General features: G+C 47.9%; 1 protein-coding gene across 1 annotated transcript in view; it reads left to right on the top strand.

Moving 5' to 3' along the window:
* The window catches only part of CACNA1C (calcium voltage-gated channel subunit alpha1 C), a 634974-nt gene that overhangs the window by 563155 nt on the left and 55268 nt on the right, over positions 1–16551 (top strand). Inside the window, exon 31 of the mRNA XM_081309259.1 lies at positions 16035–16118. Within this exon, the coding sequence (XP_081165385.1) occupies positions 16035–16118 (84 nt within the window). The remainder of the gene's footprint in view (positions 1–16034; positions 16119–16551) is intronic.

Consider the following 16551-nt stretch of genomic DNA (forward strand, 5'->3'; position numbering starts at 1 on the left):
AAGGGCTTCCCACTAAACCCAATGATTCTACTAACCCCCAATAGTGCCACTCTGGGGACTAAGCATTAAACATGTGAACCTTTAGGGGACATTCAATACCCAAAGTGCCATAGTTGACATTAATTATAGTCAGAGGTAAATTGCCTGAGGGCTGAATGCTTGGGTTTTCTTCTCTGTCCTTTCTGTCTCTCTGACTGCTTGGTGGGTTGATCTATCAGTAGAGCAGTTTGTACTCTTGCTTCCTTCTTTTATCGTCTTCACAGTGATTGATGTTCCCAATTTCTTCATTTCTACATGTTCTCTTCACCACTCCATGGAAAATGAATTTACTCAAATAAATCCCTGCCTTGACTCCAACTGCCCAGCTCCTTAAATTCATATTGTGTCCATGCTAAACAATTTTTTTTCATAAAAAACTAGAGAACATAAACTAGTTTAGAAAAATTCAGCCTCCCCCCCCCCACAAATGTTAGGAATCTGTGGGGATGGTCTGAAGAAAGTAGAATGAAAGTAGTATTGATTTGAATAACTAATAGCAAGCAAGAGGAAATTGCTTCCCTAGGAGTAAAAGATAACTAGCTGGAGATACCTGGATGGTACCTGGGCCCTACATGATTATCAAGACCAAGCTGGTCAGCATGGGAAAAGGTTGGGCTGGAATGATTGGACAAGCTAGATCATCATCCTGTCATGAGCTGACATTTACCAACAAAGATAGGAAAAAAATATTTTAAGATACTTTTTTATGATAAGCACTGAAAAATGTCCAGTGCTGAGGAATAAATCTAACAAAAAGTGTCTGAGATCTCTACAGAGAAAACCATGCAATTTTATAGAGACAAATGAAGAAAGACTGAAATGGAGAGATGTGTTCATGAACTGGAAAATGCAATATTGTTAAGATCTCATTTCCCCTCAGACTAATCCACAGATTCAATACAATCCCAGTTAAAATTCCCAAATCGACCTTTTCCCAGAGGACAAGGGGAGGAGAAAAGGGAGCCACACAGCAGATACTCTAGGCCAATAAGATGAGCCTGCATAGTCCCAAGGTTTTTGGCAGCCCTGATGTTACCATGGAGGGAGAGTGCAGGAACCTGGTAGAGGAAGTAGAGTTAGCCACAGATACTCCACTCTCAGCTCATGGGTTTGGGTACCAGAAGGCAAGATGATGTCACTTAGTTGCCTAGAATTTCATGTTGACAGTGACTTAGCAAAGACAACAAAGAGAGGAAGAGTGGAGTTGATGATGAACTAGTGGTAGGGCTGTCTCCATGCTTCTCCCCTTAGCAGAAGCTGGCCTTCCCTGGAAGGCAGGAGCTCACTACAGAGGGGACATTCCTAACTATTCCCCTTCCCTTAGGCTCCCATGTGGATCATGGAGGGTGGAGAAGCAAGGGTTTCTATTTCTGGACTCATCTCCCTTGGCTGGAGGCATCCTATGGGGCTGTTGCCTGCACAGGGAGTAGCCAGTGCCCATTGCCTCTCACTGACTCCCCGGTGGGAGCACTCCAGAGGGGATCTGTCCCCGGCAGCTCTCCATGATCAAAGCCTTGGCCTCCCTTTCAGCTTTCTCCTAGCCTGAGAAGAGTCCAGAGAGGCCAATGGAACCAAAGTGGGCACACTTATCGGCCCTCCTGGCTCCAGCTTTCTTGAATAAAAGCCACTCAAGCCTTGGAGTTCACTTTCAGGCTTCAAAACAAATTAGGGCCCAAAGGCATTTCAAACCAAAAGGATGAAATGAAACCTCTAGAGCAGCGCTATCTCATAGGACGTTCTACGACAATAGAGATGTTCTACACGTACCATGTGTGATATAGCCACTAGCCTCCTGTGGCTGTTGAAACTTGAAATGTGGCTACTGTACTGAAGAATTCATTTTTGAATTTTATTCATTTGGATGAATTTACATTTTTATTTGTAGAGCCACAGGTGGCCAGCTGCCATGCTGGGTAGCCAAGCTCTGGCCCTGCTTCTTTCCCATGACATCCCAGGTTCTGTTCTCCTCTAACTATCTGTCCTGACTTCGTCAGCCCAGCTGCTCCAGCTTCATGAAGCCAGATGGTCTAGCTCATTCTCCCCACTCTCTTTCCATCTGGCTGTTTGCTGCCAGAAATTGACTCAGAAGTCGTGGAAACCCCTGTGACCCGGTAAGGCCATGTCTTTCCCTGGGATCCTCCAGCATGGCTGTTCTCTTGACTCTGTCAGTTCACCCAGTCATCCCTGGATTTCCCCAGCCCTTGACAGCTGCAAGTGCCAAGGCCCCTTCCCTGTAGATTTTTGTCCCACCCAGATCCTAGACTGGTCCTAATGAAGGCAGAGAGTGATTTAGGAGCTCTACACTTGCCACTGTGGTCTGAAATTTGTCTTGCTTTTGTAGGCCAGTACAGGGTTTGTCCCTGGTGAGCGCACAGCTACTCTTTTTCCCAGTCCATGGGACTTATGAGTAGGTTTCCCAATTAGCATTTTAGTACCCTAGTGACACTAAAATCTGAGAACCCTAATCTCATACCTGGTTCTTACTGACCCTTTCCCCTGGATACAGACCTTGTTCTTGTCCATCCCAGTTGTGGGCCAGAGACTTGCCAAATGACCGTGATGCCACTTCTGGAGTGGAGGGAGCTTCTTACCATGTGGTATCCCAAGCCTGGCTGCACCTAGCATCCTCACCCGGGCCAGGGTTTCTGTGGCTGGGCCCCAGCTTGCCTTGCAGAAGGCTCTCTAAATTGGAACTGTGACTCCTGCCTCCCCCAACACAGAGGACTTGGCTGACATTTACAGAGTATCTATCAGCTAATCGTGCAGCAGTAATTCAGCTGCTACTATATATTCTCTGCTTTGGGGGCTTATTTGAAACCCCAGTTATCTTTTAGGAAAGAAGAAAAGATGGCAATGAAACTTTGCAGCTTCTCATAGGGCAGAAAGAGCTAAGGTTGGCAGCAATGGGGGACACTGACAAAGAAGAGAGCTCCTCCTGTCTGTTGTCCTGAGGGGTCCAACAGTGGGCTTCTGCTGGTTGGGAGTGAGATGAGTCATAGCTAAAAGGAGGTCTGGCTACCGGAATCAGAGCTACTCAGGACTGTGGAGCTCAAGTGCCCTGTCTGCTGAGGCCACTCCCCGTAGCATAGTGCTGGACACAGCATTGCTCTGGTCTCACCCACATGACCCACAGCTGAGCTATGAGAGGAAAGAGCCAGAAGACTCTTGAATGGTCTTCCTAATGATCACCAGTATGGAGTTCTCAAGGCCAATCTGCTCTTGAAAGTGTCTGAGCCTAAGAGAAAGTCGATGACCTTGGACTTTCTGTACACAAAGGCAGCCTGCCTCTTGTATCCAAGCATTCAACCATGCCTGTGTGGTGCAGGGAGGTCCCAAAGCTTCTAATGGCTTCCAGAGCATCTTTCCTCTGTATACTCCCTTGTTCTTTGGAATAGTTTTGCTCCAGAGATTGATTGTTGGCACTGACATGAGGGGACACACATGTCAAGAGGAGTGTTTGTGGATACCCTGAGGATGTGGTCAAGATGAAAAGAGTTCCCCCAATCTGACTTCTTTTCATGGGCTTGGGTCAAAAGGGACAAATGGGGGCTGGTTGGGGCCCTGAGTTCACCAGAGGGAGCAGCCATGGAAGGCAGTTGCTTGGCAAGAACACTCAGCAACTCAATTCCTCTATCTACTCTGTCAGATTGATACCGCCGGTTACCGGTGACGAGTTCTGCTTCCTCACATGTTGAAGTCTGAACATTAGAGAAGCACGCTGAGGAAACATATAAAGTGGGGTTTATTTTAAAAGGGGTAACATAGACTTCTCCTAGGAGGGTGAAGGGAGCCATAGCTGGTATTCCCGTATCCCAAGAAGTGAGTGAGGTGTTCTGCCCTTTTTATATTTCCTACCGGAATCAGAGCTACTCAGGACTGTGGAGGTCAGGCACCCTGTCTGCTGCGGCCACTCCCCATAGCACAGTGCTGGACACAGCTCTGCAACAGGGTAGTTTTTCAGTCCATGGTCTAATGACCTTATTGCTTTGGGCCTCTGTTAGTTAGCTTTTCATTTCTGTGATCAAATACCTGGGGGGAGGGGAACAACCGAAAGGAGAAATAGTTAATTTTGGGGTCACAGATTTATAAGTCTCAGTCCATGGTCAGCCAACTCCATTGCTCTAGGCCTGAGGTGAGGCAGAACATCATGGTGGAAGGGCGTGGCAGAGGGATGTGGCTCTGTTCATGGCATCCAGGAAGCAGAGAGAGAGGGAAGGGATGAACCCTTCCAGGGCACACCTCCAGTGACCCCTCCCCTTTCTATAGTCACACCCCACTGCCTACATTGCCACCCAGTCAGTCATTCAAACTAGGATGGATTGATCAAAGAACAGCTCTCAGGATCTCATTAAGCTCAGGTACTAACACAGCTTTTGTGGGACCCTCACATCTAAACCATAACAGGGCCTGTAATGAGGCAGTGCATCATGGCAGGAGCATGGAACAGAGAGTTCTGCTTACCTGGTGGCAACTGGGAAGCAAAAGAGAGAAAAAGATAAGGGACTAGGACCCAATGGCCCCTTCAGAAGCACACCCTCAGTGACCTTACTTCTTCTCACTAGGCCCCACCTGCTAAATAGTGCCACTGGCTGAGGGCCAAGCCTTCAACACATGCTTCTTTAAGAAACACCGAAGGTTCAAACTACATCACAGCATAATGTAATTTCTGGGTTCATTTTAATGCATCTGTGAAGTGGGATTGTGTAAGACATGGCATCAACCATACTGTGACCACCTCAAATGATCACTACCTTTTCCTGGAGGCTAATGCAACTCATCACTGGGCTTCACCATATTTCAGCTCAGTTTTTCACCATTTCTTTTCTGTCTCCCATGCCTTATCAATCTTCATATTACTTATTTCCAGAAACCTTTACCTATATGATATTTCGCTTATGTTTTGCTGCAGACCCAAATTATCCAAAATCCAGCAAATGTTTATTGAGCACCCATCATACTAGGCAGTGTGCTTGATACAAGGAGCTCAAGAGTGAACACAAGGCAGGCCAGTGAGCCCAGACTCGCTCAGATTGACTTTGAAAGAATAGACATTTCTGACTTTGGTCCACTCTTGGACTTTAATGCAGGCATAAGAGACTCAAGACAAGTGCTTTCCACTACCCTTCCATTGAAGCCAAAAATGTGGCCAGCCTGGGTTGTTGCTTTGCACTCTGAGGGTCCTCACCAAATGTTAGTTTTCTTTCTTATAAGGAAGTAAGAGACATGAAAGCAAGCCATGATCAAATGACAACTCTATGAAATTTAATGTGTGTCTTTCCACCTCTCAGAGGCCCCTTAACACCCCTTTCCCTCTTGTTTCACAGTTCTGCCCTCAGCCCCTGTTTCACTAGATCAGCACAGACCTTCTGGCTTCCCTTTCCAAATCTGCACTGGCAGGTATTTCAGGAGACAGGGCAGGCACCTGATAGTGGACTCCAGAAAATGAGGCAGTAACCTAACACAGTCTCATTCGTGTGTGTGCGTGTGCATGCCTGCACGCACACATACAAACATTTACGATGGAATACTTGCAAGTCATGGAGACAAAGATCAAATTGCTGAGTTCCTTGAAGGCAGAAACTTTTCTGTATTCATTTTGTGTCCTGCAAGAGGCATTCAGTGAAATTTTAATGCATGCATAAATGAATGAAAGAATGAGAACTAGAGAACTAAAAAGCAATGAAAAGATTCTGAATAGTAATGTTAAAAAAAAAAACATTAAGATCATTGATCTTTCATCAATGCAGAAATCCCTACACAAAATCCTGTTTCCTGCCATAAGAGACTCCCTATTTCCAGAGGCAGCTCCGTTGGGAATCTTTCTTTACACAGAGCTGACATGTGCCCCTCTGCACTTCTACTTATCCATTCTTCTTTTTTCATCTTTTCTTTCTATAAATCACTTCTGAGCATCTCAGTGATGATGTGGAGATGTGGCACCATCTTTACAGGGCTCACAATACCAGAGTACCAGGTAGAGGAGATATGACAAAGAGATTATAGATAGGATGAGTGCTTTGATGGGGAAACAGGTTAACCCAGAAGAATAATGGGGACCAGGCACCTGTTTTTGGATCAGGTGGTGGGGAAGGCACCAGTTTGAGCCCTGAACATTGGGAAGGAACCAGAAAAAGAGCATTTCAGGCAGAAGAGAGAACAAAGGCCCTAGGGTAGGAACCACTTCTGCTTTCTCTGGGAATTGAGAGCAACGAATGAGGAGGGGGAGTGGGCAGAGGCCCTGCAGGATCAAAGGAAGGGGTGTGGATTGGCTCTGACTGCCCTTGGAAGCCTCAGGGGACTAGGCATTGAGTGGGGCACTTATATAATTTTATTTGCATTTTGAACCAACATGTTGGCTGCTTAGTGTGGGGGGCCATGTTGTGGGGAAAGGGGATGAGCTGGTAGGAGCCTGCTGGACAAACAGAGGAGCAGTGGAGATGAAGAGAGGGTAGCCTTGTGATGGCATTATTTGATGATGAATCAGATAAAAGGATGGAGAAGGGGCAGCAAGGATGGCTCGAAGGCTCCTAGCTTGTCCCCAGGTGTCTGGACTGATGCTGCAATTTGCTGAAATTGAGGAGACTAGGGAGAAACCAGCTTAAAGGAGAAACTTGGAGATCTATTTGGTTTTTAAAGCCACATATCCTGTTAAAATATGGAGTTCAGATGGGAAGTCTGGGCTGGAAATCTATTTAAGGAGTCTGATTCTGAGAGTGGTGTCCAGAAGCCTGCTTGTCCCAAGAGAGAAGTTGGAAAATGGGCAGGATAGACAGGAAACTGGAGGAGAAGGGAAGAAGAAAAAGGAAGTGTTCTGGAGGTTGACAACCAGAGAAGCCAAAATGAATAAGTGGTGTTTCTTAGGATGAAAGTCTGGGTGAGCAAATCCAGCTGTGGAAAAGAAACAGGAAGGACAGAGAGAGGCCAGAATGCTACCCTGCCATCCAGGGAAGGAGGAGGGTTCTGAAATGTGTGGTTTCCCCTCATCCACATCCTCCCTGGATGAGTGGTACAGAGGATTTGTATTTCCTCACTGACCTGGAAAATTCAACTTCAGAAACCTCAGGAGCAAGCACAATTATTTCCTTTTGAAAACCATATGCAATGCTGGACATCTTTATTACTAGTGGTCTTCAACCCTTCCTGGACCCAAAGTCCCTCTTTTTATACAAATACTTTATAATACATCCTTAATTTTCTTGACATAAAATTCACATCCATACCCATAATGTCAATGTATATATATAATTTCTTAACTCGAATGCAATTGGAAAATTTAGTAGGAGTAAGACCTCAAAGTAGATGAAAATGGAAGAGCAAAGATAGGAGACCTTAGAATAAAAACTGGAAGTTATAACTGGTGAGGCTTATTTGCATTTGGCACCTTACATAAATGTCTTGCAAAAGTCACACACACACACACACACACACACACACACACACACACACACACAGCTGCCCCATACATTGCAGGACACATAGCATCCTTGTCCCCACCCACTAAACACTAAATACTAGTTTTGCCTCCAGGATTCACTGTGATACTCCTATCAGCTCCAAGACGCCCCCTGGAGGCCAGTGCTCTCCCCACACTGGGAACCACTGTCTTAGTGGGACTTCCATTCAGCCTCTTATAGAATCATTTGAAACATGCTTCACTGAACCATTAAGAAACCAACGTGTCTCCCACCATCAACGAAACCCCTGGACCCAGAAACTCACCACACGTGTCACTCAAAGGGAGCAGCAAAGAAGGGAGGGAGGTGCCTGGGCATGAAACACAGCTACTCCTTCCACCCTTCAGGGACTCCAGCATCAGCACAGGACCAGGAGGCCCGAGCTGTGTGGGCACAGCCCCCGGCATTCTTAGGGCCTAATGGGAGAGTTGGCATTGCCCTGATGATTATTTATTTGTGGAATGCCTGCAGGGTACAGGACACACACAGTGCACAGCAGACGGGCCCAAATGGGCTTGTTGGGGACAGTCCTCCCCACCACAGCTCTTACACTCAGAGATTTGCATATTGTTACAACATTGTGACAGGTTTCTTTCCTGCCTGGTGCTTGAGCACTTTAGAGTTACCATGAATGATAAAAAATAATTGTATGACTTGCATAAAACCTTTGTGTGGGAAGGGTAGTATTAGCTATTACATTTAATTATTTAATGTGGAAAATTATTCACTCTGTGTAAAAAAGCCTGGTGGGAGAGTACACTATGGTTCCCTGACTATGTCCCTGCTATTGAAAAAGAAACTGGAACACACGGGGTCCAGCAGAGAAAAGAGGGATTCCCATGTCCCTAGGATGCTATGGCATTAACCCATTCAAACCAGAGGCATAGCCAGGACACCCTGCCACTGCACTGGATCTGCCTGTTTTAGGGGAAGGAAGTGCCTTCTGTAATGTTAGGGACTGTCAGGCAGTGCAGGAAGGCAGCCAGCAAAGCCAGGACCAGGTGGCTACCCAGGGATGGCTCATACATCCATAGTAATGGTAACAAGGGCAGAGGGCAGAAGGTACCGAGAACTTCCACAGTGCCAGAACCTGCAGGTGCTTTTCACATATGAACTCACTGATCCTCACACCCCCAAGGGCATTTTGCAGGTAACTTGCCTGTGCTACTCAAGGTTCATCCCTTGAAGTGAGAGCAGTCACTCATTTCATTCACAACTTATTCATGGAAGTGGTTTAGATCACTGGCTCTAAATACTTCAGTTGGGTCATACTTACCCCTTTGCAAAGGGGCAGGTGGTGACGTCAGGAAGGACATGGGGTCAGGAACAAGGGAATTAAAAGGACAGGTAGTGGGAGCTATTGGCAAGTGTCAAGCAGGAAGGGACCTGTCTGATCTGGTTTGGAATGCTCCCTACAGGGCCTAGTAGAGGGCTGCCACAGGCCCAAACTCATTCCCATAATGAAGGAGTGTATCTACTCTTTCCATTCTCTGCTTTCCATTCTTCAAAGATTACATGGTGATATGCTATTGAACTTGAAGTTGCCTGATTACATGGCAACATGTCTGCCCTGCTCCAGGGATACATCCATTCAATACCCTACTCCAGGAGGAGTCCTTTGCAGAAATTAGCTAATTTATTATGGCATGACTAACCAGAAGCAGCTACTGATTCCCCCAATCTGCCCAGCTACACTGAGGCAGAGAAAGAGCTTCCTGAGGCTCCCAAAAGGAGCTTGGCTCATGCTCCTCAGGTTTCATCTGCTCCAATGGGCAGGCCTCCAGGGTTCAGGGGGTTTGATTCAGGTCCCTGTACCCTAGCCTTGCACAGTCTCAGGATTCTTGTGTTGGTAAGATAAATAAATGAATAGGTGAATAAATAATTGAAGTCTTTCAAATTGTCCCAGAGCAAGAAAAAGCTTATTTCCAAAGAAACACAGGAGCAGAAAAGTGTCCAGTTAGTAGTGTGCAAAGGTAGGGGCATGGCTCAGTGTTAGAGCACTTTGCTAGGATGCACAAGGATCTGGGTTTCATCCCAGCATCTACACACACACACACACACACACACACACACACACACACACACACAAGTGCATTCCTCTAACAGTCATGAAAGAACCCACTGCCTGGGGCCTCATCTCACCAGGACAAGGGCCCAGCCCCTGCCTGCTTCAGCTCTTTGTCCCAGTCCCTAGCTCTCTGTGCAGGTGCTCCTCCAGGCACTAGGAATTATTAAGGCAGTGCAGGATGGGCTGAGAGAAGAAGGCAGAAGTCCGCCCTGCCTCCCAGGCTGGGCTGCAAGCAGCTCGGCACTCCTGTTATGCCTTCCCCGTTAGGCGCCACTAATTTCCATGATTGCTGTTTCGTCCAAATGGCATCCTAACATCATGCAATTGATATCATCTCTGCTTGGTGTCAGTTACCCTTGTGTTCGTGGTGTTCTGTGGAATCAGCTCTTCACACACACACACTGAGGCTTCGTCACTGCTGCTGCCTCCGCCAACAGACTCCATGCCTCTCTCCGCTCACTCAGCCCCCACCTCTGACTCCACAGCCTGGAAGGTCAGGAAAGATCAGGACTCCCACACCTCCTCACCACCACGACCGTCTAGGCTCAGCACCAGCCTCACAGACCTGCTCTCAGATGCATGTCATTCAAGCCAGGGGGTGGCTCTCTTTCAGGGACTCCTGCCCTAGGAGGAGCACAAGCCATCTTCTGTGCCCTCTCACCTAGGGCCTGCCTGCACCAGGGGGCCATGGCCACGTCCTGTCATTTCATGTTGACTGAGGTTTCTTCCTCCTGTCTGAGTTACAGGGTCACTTTAGAGGCCTGGGACCCCACTCCCAGCCTCTTTCCTGCTCTTCCTCCTCCCTTTCTCTCCCCCACCTTTCTTTCCCCCTCTCTATTTCTCCCCACTTTCGCCCTCTCCTCCGCCACCTCCTCTTCTCCTGCCATCTACATTAAGCAGCCTTTCTCACCAGTTCCCTTCCCCATCTCTTGCCTCTCTCAACTACTAAAATCCCATCTCTGCCATCTGCACTTCTTGGGAGCTGGGTCTTCTTCCCTCTCATAGGCTCAGCCTTCCCTTGCCCTTCTCTCTGCTTTCCCCCTCTCTGTCTCAGTATGAGCAGCTCCACATCTGATCTCAGCTCAGCACCCCCTCAGCTCTCTGATGCTCTGTGTAGACTGGGAAGAGAAGAACCCAGGTCAGTGCCCTGGACTGTCGCGAGGTTAAGTCGGCTTCCCCATCGGGCGCCAGGAAATATGTCCTGGTGTCCTCCGGGCTTCTTTCCTTTCCTTTCTCTTTGCCAGAACCATCTGATAGATAATGAAGGTGGACAGGAAGGAACAGAGAAGAAAAAAACCAAAACAGAAAAAACAGAAACAGATAATGGCAGGGAAATAACTTTTCGCCTTGGAGTTCTTAAAGGTAACCACACAGTTCGAGGCCGTAAATAACTGTGTGCAGATTTTTTTCAGCCAAGCTGCTGTAAGGCCTCCTGTTGCTTCTGAGACCATCTCAGAGGAAGCCTCTTCTCTGGGCAAAGAAGGAGCTAAGAATCAAAAATTCCAGGACAAATGCCTATACTCATAACCGCTCCCACAGCAGTCCTGCTCCCTGGCATCAGAGTTGGGAGACAAGCCCACCTGACAGCCCACCCTCTTCTCAGGGAGAGTAACTCGTGTTTTCCCTGGTCCAATAGCAGTTTATAAGAACCCAGCACTTAACCACCTATATGAACTGAAATCTAACAGAATTTACCCATGACAGCCTGCACACCGTCATCCACCTCTAAGAGCACCAACCAGAATTCATTCAAGAGTCTTAATGCTAGTGACCCAGAGGATGGGCAGAAAAGGTCTTAGAAATGGACTAAAGGGGAGTTCAAGATTCTAAAACCTAAAATCCCTTCCCGCCTTCTTCCACCCACCTGGTTTTGCTTTTCCCTCTGCTTAATCCCATACCCCAGACTGAAACTGTGAATCTTACTTAACTAGGAGGGAGGCAGATCTAACACTAGTTAATAATAACCATAGCTAGTACTTAAAGCTTACTTCAGATGAGGCCCAGTTCTAAATGCTCTGCGTATATGGCCTTATGTAATCCTTACCTTAACCCTATCGTTGACCCCATTTTCTATCTGGGAAAACAGAGGCACAGGCAGGTTAAGTTATTTGCTCAAAGTGACTACTATAATTTGGATCTTGAATATTCTCCAAAGTCCCATGTGTTGAAGGTTCAATCACCAACCCATGGTGTTACTTGGAGGTGGTGAAATTTTTAAGAAGTGGGGGCCTAGTGGAAGGAAGGTAACACTAGGACTCTAGCATTACCCTTCCCTGTCACTTCCCAGCTGCCATGAGGTGAATAGGCCTCCTCTACCATGATCAATGTGACACCACAGACCCAAAGCAACATAGTTAAGCAACCATGGACTGCGAAACCTCTAAAACTATGAACCAAAATAAATCTTTTTCCTTATTAAGTTTATTATCTCAGGTATTTTGTCATAGTCACAGAAAGCTAACAGTTACCCAGCTAGTAAGTGGCAGAGCAGGATTTGAACCAATCTACCTCCAGAGATAATACTCTGAACCACTATACTGCCTCTTTCAGCTTAGTATACCTCCAATGACAGAGCCGAATCCAGGCACAGATTACAAGAAGAAGAAAATCCAAAATTCATGTGCATGTGAAATGCATCATAAGATGCTTTTGCAGCCATTTTTTTCCTAATAATGATTTGGTGAAATTAATATCAATTGGGTCTACATTTTCTCAGCCCACACCAGTCAGTGAGTAGAAGTTCAGCCCCAATCAGAGACTGGATTCTGCCCTGGGTGGTAGCTGCTTGCCAGCTGGGTGAATGTGACCTTCCCTAGCATGGCCAGAGGCTGGGGATTGAAAGGGAAATCCACTCAATCAGTAGGACTGGCGATGGCCTGGGGAAGCCTTCCAGCTGTGATAGACCATCCCTTCTGACTGACCCGCCCTGCTTGGCTTGAGGAGTTCTGAGGAGTTGGACAGGAGGAGGTTTGGTTTGCCACTTCAAGGAAAGTCAGGAAAACCTCTTCCCAACCATTCCTGACTTCCCAACTCTTTGGTTCCCAGTCACCAGAGGAAACTGATCTTATAAAAGGAAGTCTTATGGTTTTCCCACCCCCCTTCTCTACTACACCCCCAAGCCCCAATTACCAATGCTTTCCAGCAAATGAGAGGGTGGGCCAATGCAGGTGAGTGTGTGTGTGTGTGTGTGTGTGTGTGTGAGAGAGAGAGAGAGACAGAGATAGAGAGAGAGAGGCATCAAGCTCTCACACTCCAGAGTGTAGGGAAAAACATCTCCCTCCGAGGCCCCAGGGAGTTGGCCGGGTGTTGCCCCTGGACAACCTGTTGAGCGAAATGGCAGATACGGGCTTTGTTTCTGACTGGGTGTGGAAGACGTTGGAAGAAGGTGATGTTGAAATGGTGGGAGGAAGAGGCTGACAAAGGGAACAGAGACTTAAAAACTGGATCTGAAACCATCTTCAAGGTCCATCTTGGAGGACTGATGGGCTGTGGGATGAGGGATGGGAATGTGGGTGGATGGGTCCAGGTGGAACGCTGCCTCTCAAAGGGACTCTGTTCACCCTCTAGACACGTGCCCCCCCTTCATTTCAGCTGTGTGACTCTCCAAAGGGCTGTGTCCCTGAGGGACCCTTAGCAATGAGGGAACTGACTGGTTTCTGCTGCCAGTGGCATGTCACCAGTAACTCTCCACAGGACAGAGAAGTCAACCAAAAACCCTAGCAGTACAGCCTGAGGAGGACAAGGCTGACCATGAAACACTGATCCCAACAGATTCCAGCAGATTCAGTGGAGTCTGGCATGGGGCCATGGTTGGGAGAGGGTGGAGATCAGGGAGAAGCTGACTGACAGGTTTCCTTCTGTCTGCACATGTACAAAGAAATCCAAGGGGTGCACAGCCTGGAGGTTGACAGGGTCCCTTTAAGTCTTGGCCCCTTCCGCTGGTGTGCGCTAGCAGATTAACTACGTGTGTGTGTGTGTGTGTGTGTGTGTGTGTGTGTGTGTCTGGTTTTCAACGTGCAGCTTTTGCTGTGATCTCTGCCTTTCTTCCCTCCCCTCTCTCCTCTCTCAGAGATGTTGCAGATCACGGCCAACTTACCCATTTTGTTTCAGGTCTCTCTGGTGAATGAAAAGTCTCCGACTCATCCTCCTTCCTTGAGCACTGAGATTTCTACCCTCCTATCTCTCCTCCGGTCCCTGCACCTCAATAACTTTTGGTTACCACGTTTTCTAGGTTGGTGCTGAGCATCCCTGGATCTGCTCTTATTCCTGTCCTTCTCCCTTCTCTTTCCTGACCTCTCTCCTCTCTCTTCTGAAACATCTCTATTCACAAAGATGGAATTCACATCTAGAGATAGCCCCCAGAGTTTTCCAAAGTCTAACTTTAAAACACACACAGGGGTCTTTATTCTCAAATTCCCTCCCTGAAAAATTCAGTGTTCCCCTTTTGCCCTGTGAATGACAGTTGAGAACTGGGAGGGACTTGGTTGCTTCCAGCTCCTAGCACATGACTTCTCCAGGAGAGAGAAGTCCTTGCTGCCTCAAAGGCCCCAGGATATTCAGAAAATACTCTGGAAAGCCAACAAGAAAGCTCCGGCTTCAAGCCAACCTTCCCGTGACCCAGCCCTGGCCACCCTCTGCTTCCTGGGTCTAGCTGTCCAAAGTTTCGGAGGTGGCGTTTATTTTCTTTTGGCAGAAAAGCCTGGGAACCAAGAGGCCGGTTTCCCTATGACCTGACCTCCCACTCGAAGAGTTACAGCCCTAGGACAGCATGCCTTGCTGTCCCTCTGGATAGAGGGCATGGTGGGAAGTGGAGAAGTTAAGGGAACTGGATAGAGTCAGGAGGAAACGGAAGAACACAGAGGCTTGGCTCTTGTGTGAGAAAAACTAAAATGGGAGAGTTGACAGCCTTCAAGAGAGCTGGGGCAAGATGTGGGAACCTTTCAGAGGACACTTCCTGCTTTCATACCCTCTCACCAGCTGAACTCCAGATTGCTATCTCCTGGAAGCCAGAGAACCGGGAAATGCTGGGCCTGCTGAGAAAAAAAAAAAAAATGGGGCCAGCCATGCCTTTTCCTTTTGCAGGACATTTCCCAAAACACTAAAGGAGCAAATGTCCCTTCTTAAAGAAGACAAATCTCTTTAGTAATAAATAGGTCCTTTACACTCCACCCATGGGGCACAGGACTGTCCCATTACCAGAGTTTCCTGAACCGTGGCTGTATGCCCCATGAAGTCACAGATCATGCATTGCTCTCTAGGTCCCCAGAGAGGTAAAGGGTACAGACCCAAGAACCTCATCCACTCTTTTTAAAGTGCTTACCCATCCGTATGAGCCTCTAGGGCATCTGGAACAACCTATTGGTTGACCAGTTGTCCAAGTAGTCTTTCATGAACATTCATTGTTTTCCTTTCCCAAATATGGTAAGAAAGACACAAACAAAAATCCTGTCAACAGGGTGAAGCAATAAAGCTGGGACACTGATCTTCCCCTTCTGTGCCAGTATTTCCCCTCCGTGGCTTTACTGCCTTGGTTCCCTTTCTAAGAAGCCAGTGTCCCCATATCTGCTACCCAGCCCACCCCGTCAAACCTGTCCCAAGGGTTTGGTAACTTCACTCACTGTGGGTGGCACTTGCATTTTGGTGGGACTTACATCAGAGCATGCTAATGTTGGGAAAGGAACCTGGGGAGGTCCTTAGGAGGCACCCCTGACAGTGCCGTCTAGAGCCCTGTGAGACATTACTGGACTGTAGACTGACCTCAGTGCTGTCTTCTTTCAATTAATTAAGCCTTTGCCAAGGCAGAACTGCCCCTGGAGACTGTGGGCAAGTCCGACGTAGGAGCAAGGGTTAGCCCACTTGATGCCATAGAGGCCAGCTTACTATAGATACTATAGATCCTGTTTCCATGATTTGTTCTTGAGCTTTACATGAGTCACCCCTCTGGCCATGCTGATCGCTAAGGTTTTGGGGCCTTTTTCATGGCCATTATCACCTAAGATAATGATAGGGCCTTTCCCCTGTAAAGAGGCAATACCTGTGTCCCCTCCTTCCCACAGGTCCTTCTAATAGAAAGAGCCAGAGGTGTAGGAGAGGCTGAAACAGGGACTAAAAAGAGTGTGGCCATGTCACTGCACCACTGTGGCTTGCAGGGCCCTGCTGCCCACACCCACACCCACTCCTGCCCCTGCTGGGATGTGGAATGGGCCTCTGTGAAAAGGGCGGAGAGCTGGGATAACTGTTAGGATGAGAACTGTGTGACCCAGGGAAGGCGGGGCAGGAAGGCTGGACCCCATGTCTCCTTTCTGCTCCTCCCCTTCTGGGCTCCAGCCCTCCTGGCCAGACTGAGGGTATTCAGAACCTGCAGCAGCGACACTGAGGTGCCTGGACAATGATTCTGATGGTGATGTTGCTCTGTTCTTGTCTGTCTAATACTCCTTTTTAATCCCCATCCTGCCTGCCCCTCCCTCATGTAGGGTTACTTTAGTGATCCCTGGAATGTTTTTGACTTCCTCATCGTGATTGGGAGCATAATTGATGTCATTCTCAGTGAAACTAATGTGAGTATCACTCTGCCCTCCCCAGGAAACCTCTTCCTTCCACCTCTTCCGCCTCCTCTGTTCCTCTCTCTCTCTCTTTCTCTCTCTCTACCTCCTTTTATGTTTTTTTTTTTTAATTTCCTGTTTTACCCGCCTCCAGTCATGCTTTTTATTGAACCTGCCGTCGTCCTGTGGGGGAAAAAAAGTGGGAGTTTGTCCTCCTTTTTTTCCACTTATCCCAGCTCTGCCTGGCGGTGCTGGGCCCAAGAGCTCCAGCGGAGGGAGCAGGGGGTGTGGCCAAGGCACCTCCCAGCTCCCCTGCCAGGTGGCCCCAGCCTGCGTCACCTTGGAACTAACCCTGCTTTGTCAGGCCTCTCCACCCGCGAAAACCAGGTTGCCCAGGTTGGATCGGCCAGAACTATAGAGTGGTAAGAGAGTATTTAATATGCCCACG

This window comes from Spermophilus citellus (assembly GCF_964194105.1).
Source record: "Spermophilus citellus genome assembly, chromosome: 10".
NCBI lineage: Eukaryota > Metazoa > Chordata > Mammalia > Rodentia > Sciuridae > Spermophilus > Spermophilus citellus.